This window comes from Fringilla coelebs (genome assembly GCF_963513975.1).
Source record: "Fringilla coelebs genome assembly, chromosome: 2".
Classification (NCBI taxonomy): Eukaryota; Metazoa; Chordata; class Aves; order Passeriformes; family Fringillidae; genus Fringilla; species Fringilla coelebs.
Genome location: NC_140029.1, coordinates 10,879,032 through 10,894,119, shown reverse-complemented (window position 1 = coordinate 10,894,119; position 15,088 = coordinate 10,879,032). Strand labels below are relative to the sequence as shown.

At 34.5% G+C, this 15,088-nt stretch overlaps 1 protein-coding gene across 5 annotated transcripts in view; it reads right to left on the bottom strand.

Moving 5' to 3' along the window:
• Positions 1–15,088, bottom strand: part of DMD (dystrophin) — a 972,793-nt gene that overhangs the window by 699,418 nt on the left and 258,287 nt on the right. For all 5 annotated transcript variants that reach the window (XM_084201221.1, XM_084201219.1, XM_084201223.1 and 2 more), the window contains exons 9-11: positions 7,775–7,960; positions 6,933–7,114; positions 3,292–3,442 (exon numbers count right to left, since the gene is read on the bottom strand). In XM_084201221.1, the coding sequence (XP_084057347.1) occupies positions 3,292–3,442; positions 6,933–7,114; positions 7,775–7,960 (519 nt within the window). The remainder of the gene's footprint in view (positions 1–3,291; positions 3,443–6,932; positions 7,115–7,774; positions 7,961–15,088) is intronic.

The window sequence follows — 15,088 nt, the reverse complement described above, 5'->3', positions numbered from 1 at the left end:
TACAACCATGGACAACGTGACTTTAATTTCCTTATTAGCTGGAATCTGACAGATGGCATCCCAGAACAAAGCCAGAGTTAGCAGGAGTGGATGGCACTTTGGAGGTGGGAGTCTCACACACATTGTGAAAGACTTGAGAAGTCATGGAACAGATGAACCAGAAAGTTGACTCATTATCTAATCCTCAGGTAGATTCAATTTACTCTCAAGTAAAAGACAGTTCCTTACAACCCAAGTGTCTATTTTTACCATGAAATACATTGGTGAGAATTGCTTGTTTACAGGATCTTGTTGGAACAGGAATTTATGATGGACAGTTTCAAGGCAAGAGCACAGTCTGTTCAAATAATTTAAATGGTAATTTCTAACAAGTTGCCCTGAGCTTATTAGAGAAATAGCAAATTTTCAGGGACTTAAAATGTAAGATGGAAGTAGATGTTGATGAATAAAGATAGCAACAAGAGAAACTCATAGAACTCTACAATTCCTTTAACTCCTATCTATCAGATAACAATTTACACAACTCAAATATAATCTAGTTCAAAAAGAATAAAAATGTCCAAAGTCATCCAAGTACCGAAAGCCAAATCCAAAGTGTCTCCTTTTACCTTTGAAATTAATTTAAAGTACTAAAAATCCTGGCACTAAAAAAGACCTAGATGTTTTTAGAAACTTAATGAAACTATAAAAATCTACCAATTATATATGGTATAATAATAATAAATAACAATAATATATATGGTATAATAACTGGAAAAATACAATTGGTGCCATTAAAAGCACAATTTTAAAATTTATTCTAACATTTCTAATACCATCTTCTGCTTGGACAGCTCAACAGTACTTAGATTTTTACTGAAAATAGCTTGCTTCCTTTACAAAATTACAAGGAAGGGATAAAAAAAAATTACTGAAATATTTAACTAATCTTCCAAAATATATTGACATTGCCAGCTTTCTTACCAGAAATGTGCACCTTCCTAATGACCTAAAATTTTCTTCTTCACCACTTCAGTCCACTCATAAAAGTACTATCAGAATAACAACCTCATACATTTTGACCCTAAGCAGCATGCGGGGAAGGATGTTGTGTTCTTTCCCTGGTCTGATTGTTGGTTGCCATCTCCAATACATATTAGTGCTTTTTTTGTTTTTTGGGAATTTTTTGTTTGTTTTTTGAATTTTTTAATATGTCCCAGCAGAGAAACTGAAGAACTCAAGACCAATATTTTGAAACATCATTTTAAAATACATAAAATAAAGAATTCATATGTGTGGAAATCATAACTCAAAGGAAGATACATAACATGAAATAAATGAGTGAGAAGTACCTACTAATGAACAGGTAAAGAGAGGAAGGCAAAATTATAAGGGTAAAGAGGAGACAGAGGCAAGATGACAACAACCCAAAACTAACATGCTTGCTGGTCTTTTTCATTTAAAATGATGATTGCTTTTTGTATCTTCAAACTTTTTGTTCCTCTTATGAATTTACAAAACATTGTTTTCTGATACAACCAGACTCATGTGAGACTAAGAGAAAATATGAAGAGTTTTGGGTTTGGCTTTTTTATTTGCTTAATAATGAAGCAAAAAATGTCCCATTAAAAGTCCACTGTTTTAACCCTTGCTACAGGAGGAAGGTTTGCTGTCTGTAAAATACAAACAATCATATGACACTTCCTCTCAATAACTGAAAGATTGGAAAATCCTGTTCTTTGACTTCTGAATAACACAAGGGATAGATGAATACAAATGTAATTAAAATTAAATCCAAACCATTTTAATTCCAGCATTTCTAGCTACATTCCCTTTTGCACGTGAAACAGATTTGAGAAGTAATACACATAAATAACGTTCACTAGCTCAACACACCACAGGGAAGAACAAGCATGTGGAAAAGAGATTTCTGTATGTCTTTACTCGGAATCCTCAAATACAAGCTAATTACCTATTTTTCTCAGTATCAGAAAGAAGCAGCATTAAGAGATTGCATAAATAAAGGTATTGCATTTTATGTTAGTATTCAAGCATAAAATGCATAGAAATAGGAGTAAAGTTATTCAAGTCTTAGTACGGATGTATTCAATATCTTTCATGTTTCTTTCTCCAATTACCATTTCATAATTACCTTCTGTCTTTTTTAAAAAGAAAATTTAATGTCAGAAAATGTCCTTAGCTAGCAAACCCACGTACTGAAATGCATTGTCTCCTCACAGGGCAAGCACAGACAGCACCAACAGCAGCAGGAGCTGCAGAATTTGTATTCTTCTTCAGTAGCACTCCTTAATCAGAATGCAAAGAAATCATCTTTAACACACAAGTGCATCATGAAGTCTTTTGCAGCTTTTGACCTCTTTTTTAAAGAATTGTAAAAGCTGATTTCAGTTTGAATTGTTTTTCAGGATGATCTGCCCTCTAAAACCTGGATTAGCACTGACACAGGCCAAGAAGCATCAGGTGTTAAAATCTCTCAAGATACCATGGCAAGGAGCTGCTTTGAGACATTGATGTAGAGACATTAAAAGGTCATCATATTAAATCTCCACCACCTCACAAATCTCTTGCTGTGTTTCCTTATCATCATCATGTGCTATAGACACATATACAAATTTATTTTTAAATCTAAATTAACATGAAGCAAGGCAATCTAATCCAGTAAATTTAATCAATATATTACACAAACTACCCTCGCTCTCTTTTTTGTTCTAATTCTTCAAATTAAAAATCACCCTTACGTAACGTGGAATAAATTGGAAAAAATCCATCTTCTATTCCTGAGTTTAGTTGGTTGCTTTATTTTTGTTGTTGTTTCAATACATTACCAAATTATTTTCTACTGCTAGAAAGTAGTGCATTTTACAGTGCATAATATATATTCAGTGCAAATATATATTCAGGATCTGTGGAGTCCTAACAATATTATGTGGTCTGACAACTGCATCATTGCTGCTACAGCATGTAAGAGAAAAAAGCAAGATGCAAAAAGAATACACAGGCATTAAAAACCTGATATACTTTCATTCTAATGTAATGAAAAGATGTTACAGTTGCCTTGCATATTCTAGTATATTGCTTATACATAAAAAGAAAGCAATATTTTTTTATATCAGAATAAAACTCACAGTTGTGATAAAGTAAGTCTACAAAAGCTTGTTAACTGTATAGAGCAATAAATATTAAACCAAGATTTCATATTACTTTGCTATGCTCTAATGGCAGGAGTAGAGATTTTAAAATGTCAAACAGCCAATTTGGTTTTTATGCCTTTGGAAGCACATCACAGCATACCTTATGCTCTTCTATTTGGCGCTTTAGGTCCTCTAGATCTGGACCTAAGGGCTCCAAATCAGTTTTCTTTGTCCTATCCTCTGTTTTTGTCAGCCAATCAGCTAGCTGGGCTAGCTGCTGATTCTGCAGATCCATTAGGATTTTATGCAAACTGTAAAACAAAGAAAAAAAAATTAGAATTTATAAGCAAAGAAAACAACAAGCAGAAACATCTGCCCCATATACCAACAGATTTTCACAAGGTTACATCTGAAGGCAGAAGAGAAATATATGCTTTTGAATATGTGCTTTGAAAGGGGAACAGGCTCCCCAGGGCAGGGTTAGAGCACCAGCCTGACAGAGCTCCAGAAGGGTTTGGGGAATTCTCTCAGGCACAGGGGGTGACTGTTGGGGTGTCTGTGCAGGGCAGGAGCTGGACTTGATGACCCCGACAGGTCCCTTCCAACCCAGCACATTCTATGGTTCTGTGGAGAAGGTAGCTGAAACTTTTTTGAAATAGTTTTGATTTAGACAAAATGCTTTGAAGCTTTTTCTTTAGGAGCTCACTATATCATATAATATTCCATCTGTAAAAGCTTTGTATTCCTGTCGCATTACTATTAAACTGGAGTTCAAAATTCCTACACTCTGTTTTTTAAAGCTTGTTTTGCCCACTACAAGTATTTTGAAAGCTGCTCAAAAAGCTGACCTTAACAGGCTTCCTCTAATTTAGGATATTAAATAGAAAAAATATTATATTTGCAGTTATTAAATGGAAAATACTCTGAAAATTTCACCAGGAAATGCTTCAGTTTTGCCTAATCAAATTGTGTAGCTAGATCCAAAATGATCTGGCCAAAAATCCATGACAGATTTCCACTTAGACTTTACTCTTTAGAAATTCTCGAAACTCTCCTAAACAAAATCTTCATCAACAGCATTTTTGGATTTTAGATTTGTTTTTTCTACTTTTCTTTTTTTTTTTTAACTGGAAATGATATTTAAAAGATTGATTAAAACCACCAGAGGACTCATATAGTATTGTTTCCATCCTAATCTCTCTATTATTTACAGATAGAGTACAGAGGAGTGATACCCTGTTTCAATAAAGCCCATGGTTTACAAGGGATTAGGGATTTTAGATCTCAGTCCTTCACTTTCAACTGTGCATTTTATTGTCTTGGTGTTCTAAACTAAGCTATTATAAAGTACACTGCTTCATCCTGGAGATATTCCTCTCAGCATTAAACTAAATAAACTGTACAGAAAACCTGTTACAGTAAACTGAATTTGAGAAAATGAAAATATAATGAAATGCATACTATACATAATATCGACATTATTCTGAAGTAAGGAGTATAAACTTAAAAATTAAGTAATCCCAAAACATAATCACAGTTTATTCCTAAAACAAAAAAATGCTTCTTCTTTCTTACCATTCACCAGGTACTTCCTTATTTTCAAAATATTTTTATAAATATCTGATATGAGGGTTTAGTATCTATTTATATACCTCGGGAGATTATCAAAACCTTTGTTTATAGTATGGCTTGAATAAGTATTAAATTAAAAAAAACCCTTGAATTTAATGTCTTTTAAAAGTTGTTGAACTCCCTATAAAGTGGTAAATTGCATTGTTTTTCTCTACAGTGACATTTATCCCTGAGATGCTTTACTATAGAGAATACTGTTTGGAAAAGGCCAGAAGGAAGAAATAATAAAAAAAAAAAAGACAGTTTTCCTTCAGCATGCTACTGCACTGCTTATTAGAACAGTCAAATGTTTTCAATACATAGTGAATACATGAGAAATCCAATCTGGGCTGCTTTTACACACAGGAATTGTTGTGTTCCAAACTTCCTCTGACATTCTGACCTCCTATATCACTTTTTATAAGACCCTTTCATATTTTATAGCATTTTTATCAGTATATCTTCCTCCTGTCCTTGTTTATTACTTGCTTTTGTTTTCCTTGTGCTGTAAAGTGTGGTACCTTTTTTCACATTTTCCATTACCATTACAGAGGTCAGACAGCCTTGCTGTTATCATTTTCACAAAAACCATCCCTGTTTGGCTAAACGTGTCACTGTTGCCTTAGGGACAAGATTACAGCAATCTGCTCAGAAGATTGTGCCTTAAACTGAAGTAGAAGATGGATCCTGAGAGTTTAAATAATGTATAATAACCCAAAAATATATTATATTGTGATAAGAAAACTTTTTATACCCATCCAGCCAGTTTCTTGAAACACAGTGGTTTGACCAAAAGGCCAGAATTAACTATATCTAAGTATATCACTCCTGAGAAATTTTCTCTTGCCCTATCCCAAATCTCATTGAATTTATCGCAGATTTATTTTTTTGTATAGAAAATTTAATAGCAGTGCAACACTCTCTGTGAAGCCCTTCTTATTTTGTCTTCTACTGAACTTATATTACCCAAATATGACCTGCTTTAGAAAAGACAAGGCCACTCAATTCCCCAAGCAATGACCTACAGGTGCAGCTGGGAGATGGGTTTAACAACTGGAGTTAAAGGACATTTTAAGTAGAAAAGGTACCACTCAGAGACATTGCTACTTGCACGTGCTGATTTAAATGAAAATAAGTATGGCAAATAAAAACTCCCTATAGTAAAGCATCAGAGATTTTTCTCTCCAAAAATATACTACAAGTGTCATAAGTTAGGTTGAAACATCTGAAAGGCAGAAACACTTTCATAGTAAAAGGAAGAATAAAGGAAACATTCTCAGTGCTCAGTAGCAAGCTGAAAAGAAAGCGTTTGGAATTGCTAAGAACATATTGGAAGAAAGAGAGTTATGTCATGCAATTGTTGAAAATCACAATTCTCTTCTTAATGCAATGGGCAAACCCTTCAACTCCAAAAGGTAAGGTAGAACTGGAAAAAACATAAAGAGGAGCAAGATGAATAACTGAATATGTTCAATATGTGTTTATGGAGAAAGCAAAAAAAAAAAAAAAATTATCTCTGCATCCCGTAAACCACATTACCCCCCTGCAGCACAATCACAAGCTTTTACATTTATGGAATTCCTTATCCCAGATGGCACTATGTAAATCAAAATTTCAAAATCAGATACAGTAATAATAAAAATGTCCAAAGATTATTGTGAATATTTAAAAGGTTATTTCTCTACTTCTACTTGTAGTTCAAATTTAAACTCTAGGCCTTATGCTTTTTTAAATAGTTTAATTTGCACACTAATAAAACCATGGCAATATTTCCATGAAAGTTAAGCTCTTATTTATTCTTTTAACGGGATTGAGTCTTAGAGGCCTTAAAAGATTTGTTTCCCTTCACCTTTTTTATCTTTGCAAAGGTTCTCTCCTTTGTAGTTCAATACAGTGCAATACATTGTTTTATTAAACTGGAAAAAGGTGAGGCAGTTGATGCAAATTTTGGTTAAAGTGTCATCTGTGTCCAAGTTGGTGGTAGCTGCTGCTTTATGTGGCTTCAAGACTCCAAACAACAGGCAAGGTTCAAAATCACTGCGCATCAAATTTCAGGTTAAAACAGATACAGGATGGAGTTTTGTTCACAGTGAAGGAAAACCCCAACTGTTATTCAAGTACAGGATTGTTTCAGTCAAAATTAATTAATTAATCATTATATGGTGCAATAAAACCTGACTTATTACTTACTTGCTTTGTTTTTCCATACTTGCTACCCTGAGACTTTCCCAACGAGAATTAAGTAGATTCATTTGTTCTTGGATTTCATTTTCTTCCTCATCTGAAAGTTTTCCACTTGATAGAAGTTGACTTCCAACTTGCAAAACATTACCAACACGTCCTTGGTGAGCTGTTAACTCCATCATAAACCCCTAAAAATTAAAAAAAAAAAAAAATAAAATCCAGTTTTCAGTTGCATTCTTTGAAATGAAAGAACAGAATTGCACCATTCTGCCAACATGATTTTCAATCTTGGTTTTAATTTTTTCAACCCCTCACCAAAAATTGTAACATAAACTGGAAATAAACACTTTCATTTTTTTCAAAGGGCAAAAAGCTGTTTAGTCTGGAGAAGAGGAGGCTGCAGAGTGACCATACTGATCTCTTCAACCACCTGAGAGAAGGTTGCAAAGAGGTGGGTACAGTAACAAATGATAGGATGAGAGGAAATGGCCTCAAATTGTAACAGAGGATGTTTAGATTGGATTTTAGGAAAAAAAACATCTCTACTGAATGTTCTTAAACATTGGAATGGGCTTCCAGGGAAGCAGTTGAGTCACCATCTTTAGATGTGTAGATGCAGCTTTTAGGAGCATTCAGTGATGGATTTGGCAGTGTTAGGTTAATGATTGGACTTGAGGATTTAAGGGTCTTTTCCAACCTCAACAATTCTATGACTCTAGGGCAGAGTCCCCAATTTATATTCTCTGAATCAAAATTAAAAAAAAAACAAACAAATTTCCCCCCCCCAAAAAAATCAAAGAGCATAGAAAAAAATAAAAACTTTTCAAAATATTAGTATAGACATATACCTCATGGGTGTGAAACTGTTCTTTAACAACTTCTACATCATTGGATATATCTCCTTGTGCTTGTAATGCATCTTCAGCAGAGAGAAGCCACGTGAGTACTTCTTCTAAAGCAGTTTGGTAGTTTTCAAGATCTCCAGCCCCCATCCGCATGGTGCTAAATTTCTTTTCTTCAACACTTGCTAAAAACTGATCAAAACCAAAATTATAAGAGCAATGAAACTGGCACGTGCTTAGACAGTTCTACAAAGGAATAAATGGAACAACAATGTATTCTTAAAAAAACCAATAAAAGCAGATGGCTAATACACGGATGTACTTTGCAATACAAAATCAGTTAACTGACCAAGATCAGTTAAGATTGAGGGAAATAAAAAAAATCTTATATTTAATTAGATATTTCACACTGTTATTCAAAATCCCTCTCAAGTGTTCTGAATAATATTTACCACATATTTAGAGAGGTATTAACCACAGAAGCTCATAAAATGATATATGCAAAAAAGTAGCAAGTTACTTTCAGACTTTACAGAGAATCTACGAAAAACATGACATTTAAAAAACCCAAATCAACAAACCTTTACACCACATGCAATGCTGGGCTTGAGCAATCCACAGAGACATATTTTGTGAAAACCATTCTAGGAAGCTGGAAAAGCTCAAAAACTCATGCGAAATCATAACTTTTTAAAAACAAGCAGAAGTGTATTACTGTTGATTTCTCTTTTCTGCAAAGGCCAACCTTATAATTATTTTTTAGAAGCCAAATGTCTTATGAGAACAGAAATCCCATTTCTGGTCCGCTGCTTAAAGTCAAGAGAAATCAACAAGTACTTATTGATTAGTAAATAGTAGAAAACAAGGACAGAAGAGAAGAAAAAAATGCATTTGCTACAGAAGATACCATCCCATATGTTTTTAAAAAGTTCTGAATAAGTTTAGCTACTTTGTCAGGAATTTAATTTAAAAAAAACTATACATATAAATAAGCTTATGCTTCCATTAAAAAAAAAATATATATACCAAGGCACTTAATGTTTTTATACTTGGCAAGAATTGTTCCTACTGACAAATTTGTGCCAACAAAATGCTCAAAGCAGCTAATAAAGCCTTTCATTGCAGTTTAGAGCTGAAAGTTAAAGTTTATCATTAGAATGACGAGCAGGAAACACAGCAGGCTCTGACTTGGAAGGGACCCAGAGGATTATTGAGCCCAACTCTTACGTGAATGGCCCATATGGGATTAGAGCTCAACCAAGTGAGCTGGCTTCAGGGAGTGCAATGCTTGCAATGTAATAATCAAAAATAAAAAATAAAAATAATAATAAAAAAAATAAATATAATTAAAACTGAAAATTTCAATCTTCACAACAACAGCTTCATTCAGAATTGCATAGATCGAATAATCACATGAAATTTATGCAGATCCCTAAATATGTATTAGGCTAGGTAATAGTCATGACTATCACCACTTGTGTGAGAAACACAATTGTCACTAACTGAATCCGCATCAGGAAAAGCAGGCTTGGAAATCTTAAGAACTTTATAGTGTGAGTTGTGCTTGTTTGTTTGTTTTGTTTTGTTTTTGTTTGGTTTGTTGTTTTTTTTTTATTAAAAGGAGGTACTATATTACAGAAAAATAAATAACGAAGCACAGAAAATGGTCAGCATTTATCCCTTCAGCACAAATTAATTTTTGACCTGTGTGTAATTCTAGATTTCAAATAGTAAAAATGCAATAAGAAACTGAACCCAACTATATCACATTTCTGCAGCAAGATATATTTTTCTCTACTGTGGAAGGGATAACTTGATCAGTGCTTTTCACAGGTAATAGTTTTTTTTTTCTTTCCATAGCAATACTTCATGGTATATATCCATATCTGTTACAGTGTAAAAAAATGTTTTAACAGTTGACTGAAGTTAGGGATATCATGTTTGTAGGGATTTGTGATAATCTACATTGTCTGAATTTGTTTGAAAATTCTTCATCTGAAAATCCTTTCTCTAGATCAGACACCCAATTGTCTCATGTATGCCAAGCATTTAACTAAGGACCCCCAACAACACTTTATTTGAGGAACAGCTACTAAGTATAATTTTTCCTAACGATCAGGACTTTCTCTGCTTTCTCTCATGCTAACATAAATAATATACAGAAGGACACTGGAAAATCTTGGAATCATGAAGCATGACCTAGACTAACTTCAGAGATGTTTTAACATCTCTAAAAGAAGTATAAAAATCAAAAATATTCTAATAAAAATAGAAACAAAAAGAGTTTCTAGACAGGTATTTCAACTTGTGTTCTCAATCAAAAAAAAAAAAAAAGAAAAAAGAAAAAAGGGAAAAAAGTCTATTTACTGACATACAGGAAACAGAAAAAGACTAGAAGAAAAATACATAAGTATAGAATTCTAAAATTGTAACACTGTAAAATGTCTTCAAGGATAAAAAACACTCCTTTGAGGCAACTGTGGTTTTCTGACTTGTCAAAACATACATATAAACACTGTTATATCTCATTTCTATTACTTCTGTCAGTGTTGTTTTCTCTCCAAAAGATAACTGGCCATCCTTGCTTATCTTGCATATTGAGTGAAAAACAGGTATCAAATCAGTGGAATTAGCTGTAAATGGAACATGAAACACTTAGAAGGGGACAAGTACTGACCTAATGCCTACGGCACAGTCATTGTATTAAAAACCAAAATCAAAGTTATGTTTCAAAAATTATTATACTAATTACTCATCCCTTAATAAACCCCAAATTTAAGTGTGCAGATCCTAAAGCACTAAGAATATTCCCGAAATGAAATAATCCACATAAGACAAACAAGAATGGAAACCTCTGATACTTGTATATCATATTGGTAGGCAACCAAACAGCACAACCTGTGAGTGTTCTTGTTTATGAATTCATATGAAATCTCTTTGAATTTCCTAAGAAAGTAAGAAAAAAAAGAATTTTAAGGTGTTGCATAAACTACACAGATAGGACAGTTATTAATACAGATATCTGATATAAGTTGTGATGGCTGTTTCTAACCATATTTTTTAAGAGAACGAAAAACAATGATGACAGGCTGAAGTCAAATGGTTATAGCCATATAATGCTCGGAAGGCTATTCGTAGGAAAAAAAGCTGCCTAATTATGTGTTGCAGCCTGAATTGCTATTAGTAAAGTCCAGGGTAAGGAAGCAAAAAGGGCCTTTGCATAATATCCACAGATGTTTTATTCAGCCACATGGTGAGATGTTCAGGTCCCCCAGCCCTCCACGAGGAGGGTCTGAGGGGTCTGGGGATGAACCCGGTCTCTGGCAGTACAAAGATAAGGGCCAGTCAGGGAATAGGGAGGGGTGGCTCAGGGACATAGGAATAGATGTAGGAACAGGGGAACGAGACAATGTGGTCTTACCAGATTTTGAGGTAAGTTTCTTATGTCTCCCTAAACCAGGGAATGCCCCCCCCCCCTCCAGGGTCTCCACAAATATGAATACAGTTTAATTCCTAAATCAGAACCTATTCTTAATAAAGTATGTAATGAGTATGAAACACAAACTTGACTGTCTGCAGTTAGAGCAAAACTGAATAATTTACTGAATTAAAACTACAACAAAATCTCTTTGTGGGCTGCACAACCATCTCAGAAAGACATGTGAGCCTTGGCCTTGAGCTCATCACAAATATTGTCGGTTCCCATGAACTTATGTTGGCTAATGAGCCGAATGTTTCTTAATGAAGTCTTGGAAACTCATTATTCTTGCCCAAACTAATGAAATAACCTGAGCAGAACAACAGTTTTGTTATCCAACCTTTAAAGAAATTTACTGACACAAATTGTGGCCAAGATGGAAAGTTACTATGACTAAAGCCAATTGTCTTTTGACCCTGGAAGCAGCAGTCCTTAATTGAAACCTGCTGAGGTCTCCAGGACCACAGCAGGACGTGGACAGCAACCTCCCTCTGTGGGCAAGCCCTCCCAGATCCAGAGAACTCCCAAGTTTGCTATACCTGGGAGAGTGCTGACCAACACCAGTGGAAAGGACATGAGACATTTAAATGCTTAATGAACACTGCAGCACATGTAGCTGGGAATCAGCCAGGCAGTCATCTCCCAGACTGTTTTGAAAAATGATCAGACACTTTTGCAATCCTGGTTGCTCTCATGGACTGATGTAAAAAGAAAAAAAAATGCTCTGGACCCATATGTTGTCCTCTAGACACTTTTTTTTTTCCTTTACTTTCTGTTGCACATAGGCAAATTATACCTACATAAAACAATGGGAGTTTAATCTCTGTACACTTCACCATCCTCTGCTTGGGTGTGGGGGCTGAAAGACCACAGGGACTCTGAAGATTTAATTTGAAGTATAGTACGTGAAAGTAAAAATCCTCTGACCTTCAGAAGCTTGGAAAAAATTAGCTATTCCTGGCAAATGTATTAATTAATTCACAGAATTTAAACCATGAGCTTGTCGCTCCTCCAAGGTGAGAAAATGAGGGGACAAAGTGTTCCTCACCTGTTACTGCACTATGTTCCTAGAGGGAGGAGAAGGATTAGTTGTGTGCTAGCAAATTCTCCAAGAATGTTTCTATTAATACATAAAGATTGATTCTGAGTTTTGGAAATTAGTTGGGTGGCTTTAGAAAATAGTTTTACATGAAATCTTTAGGGTTCATTACAGCACTCTTATTTGTATTATGCACTTCCTTCCTTCAGAAACTGCCTGTCCCACTGTTAAGATAAAGAATGTGGCTCTGGACATTTAGAGCTTTTAAACTCAAAGACATAAAACTTTAAAGAAACATTTTTTATTAAAGGCCAATTTCATTTCAGAGTATCTTTCATTTTTCAACACCCCCCTTGCAGGATTACCGCCTCAGAAAATAGTTCATATTATTCACTCTCAAACTATGTCTCCTATCATCTAAGAATGAAACCACTGCTTATTCTTTTGGTTCCTGCAACTTACTCATTACAAAATCTATTTTACGTGTCTTTGTATTTCAAAATTATGACTGTTAAAATGTTAAATGCTAAAATGGTCTCTTCAATAATCAAAATAACGTTTTCTCAACAGATGACTCCAGACAGAATAGTTCAGTCATTTCTAGTAATAAAACTTAAAAGATAAATTGGTTCAGACCACTTGTTATTATGATGTTAACAATCTCCTTGGTTTAAATGAGGCTAGTACTTCCATTTTATTAAGTATTTTAAAAATATTATTGTAAATGAATCTAGAGTAAGAAAGGTGGGGTTTTTTTGTTTGATTTTTTGGGGTTTTTTTTCGGTTTTTTTTTTGTTTTGTTTTTTTGGGGGGGGGTGTTTGGGGGTGTTTTGTGGTTTGGTTTTTTTTTGTTTTGTTTTTTGTTGGGGTTTTTTTGGGTTTTGTTTTGTTTTGTTTTTTTTTGTTTTTGGTTTTTTTTCCTATTTGTCTGAAAATCCACACAGGTTTGTCCTTATGATAAATCTGAAAAATTGCAGGTTTTGCTTGTTCAATTGAGACAAGTTACATTTTTAGTACTTGATTTTTTCTGTGATTCCATTTCTACTGCATATGTTTCCACCTGGATGAATTGACCTGTCCTTGCAACTGCAGTTTGAGATGCAGCAGATTATTAGGTCATTAAAAATCAATGGAGCTTAGGCAATGTATACGCTGAGGAGAAAAGGCAGAGCCAGGCAGTATTGATGAAAGTACATTCATTACAAAGGAAGGAAAAGGTTGGAACTATTGACAGGAAAGTGGTAAAAGAAAATGAATTTCTTCTACTACTCTACACAGGTACAGCTGGTAAAAATAAAGACTGAAAGAGACAAAGAACTTATTGGCATTAAAGCAAAACGTTGCACCTTGGGGACTCAAGTGTAGAAGTTAGCTTAAGACAACTTAAAGACAGTGAAAAAAAACTGCAATCAACTGGCTTGGGGAAGAGACTAAGTCTGGGAACTGCAAGGACAGCTAAGATGGTGCTCAGACTTAAGAGACAGGAATCAAGGCTGCCTCCGGCTGCCCATAATGATCAAACATTCTAAAAGACTTTCCCCTTAGCTTGCTTTCTTCAACACAATTTTACTTCAAAAAATATCAAATTAGGTTTTGCTTAGTAGCTACTTGACTCAAAGTGTATCAAAACCTACTGCTTTTATAAAGTCTCCGGTGAAAATTTTCAGCCTCTGTTTATTTAAGGGTTTTAATTTTGTTGAGTTTTTCTGCTCATAAAATGAATTGCTGTTTGTAGCATTGCTGATGACAAGACACCAGTATTTGCCTCTCTAAGGAAGGCACTTCCTATTGAAGCAATTAAGAACCATGGCTCTGACCATTCACTTGCTGTGACTGAATGGAATTACTTTCACCATAAACCTACAACAAAATTATGATTTCTTCCTGTTGAAAGGGCTTGTCTACCCATCATTCTTCAAACCTTCCCTTTCCTGATGAAAGACCTGGGCACATTTTAAGGGGAAGTACATTTCATGCGCTGTCATGTCACGCAGTAGACTGTGAGATCATTTGGCCTCAACATAATGCATAAATAAGACTCCACTCTACATAAAGACAGGTGAAATTTTCACCCCAGGATAAGTTTTCAGTATTAACTAATGACTCTTCTCAGAACTCTCCAAGAGAGAATAGTAACTGGGTCCTGATGAAATACTACAGGTCAAGAAGCCTGGGGCCTTTCCCCAGCAGTGCTACCAACAACCTAACTCCAGATTAGCACATTCAGCTTATTTGAGAAATTCCCAGAGTGTTTTGTGCTGTCACAGACACTAGGACAAAAAAGGAAAAGGTAATTTTATCCACTAATGATGATCAGACCACCTGAAAATTTGAATTGTGGCCACAGAATAATTCAGTAGCATGGAAAATACACAAGATTGACTAGACAATGACCATGCTTATTTAATTTTAATTTTTAAAATGAAAATTCTAAATGTAATGACTTAAGTAACATCCACTTTGAAGGAGACTGCTCTGAGAAAGACATTTTAAAGGTCTTTAAAGATCTTTAACACCTCTTCTAACCTAAACCATTCTATGAAATGTTCTACGTTCTGAACGGTATTCTCAAAACCTCCAGGTGGAGAAAAACTGTTAAGCATATAAACAGAAAATCTGAATGGAAAGTGGTGAATTATTTCTTAGCCAAGAGAAATACAAATGGATTGTCCAAAAATGTACTGAATTATTTTTTTAGTACATTGTACAGGAGATTGAGATAGAAATATAGACTGCGCTCCATTTCTCTCTGGCAACACAAATCAAGAAAGAAATATCAAAAGGTATCCTGCTAAAATACAAA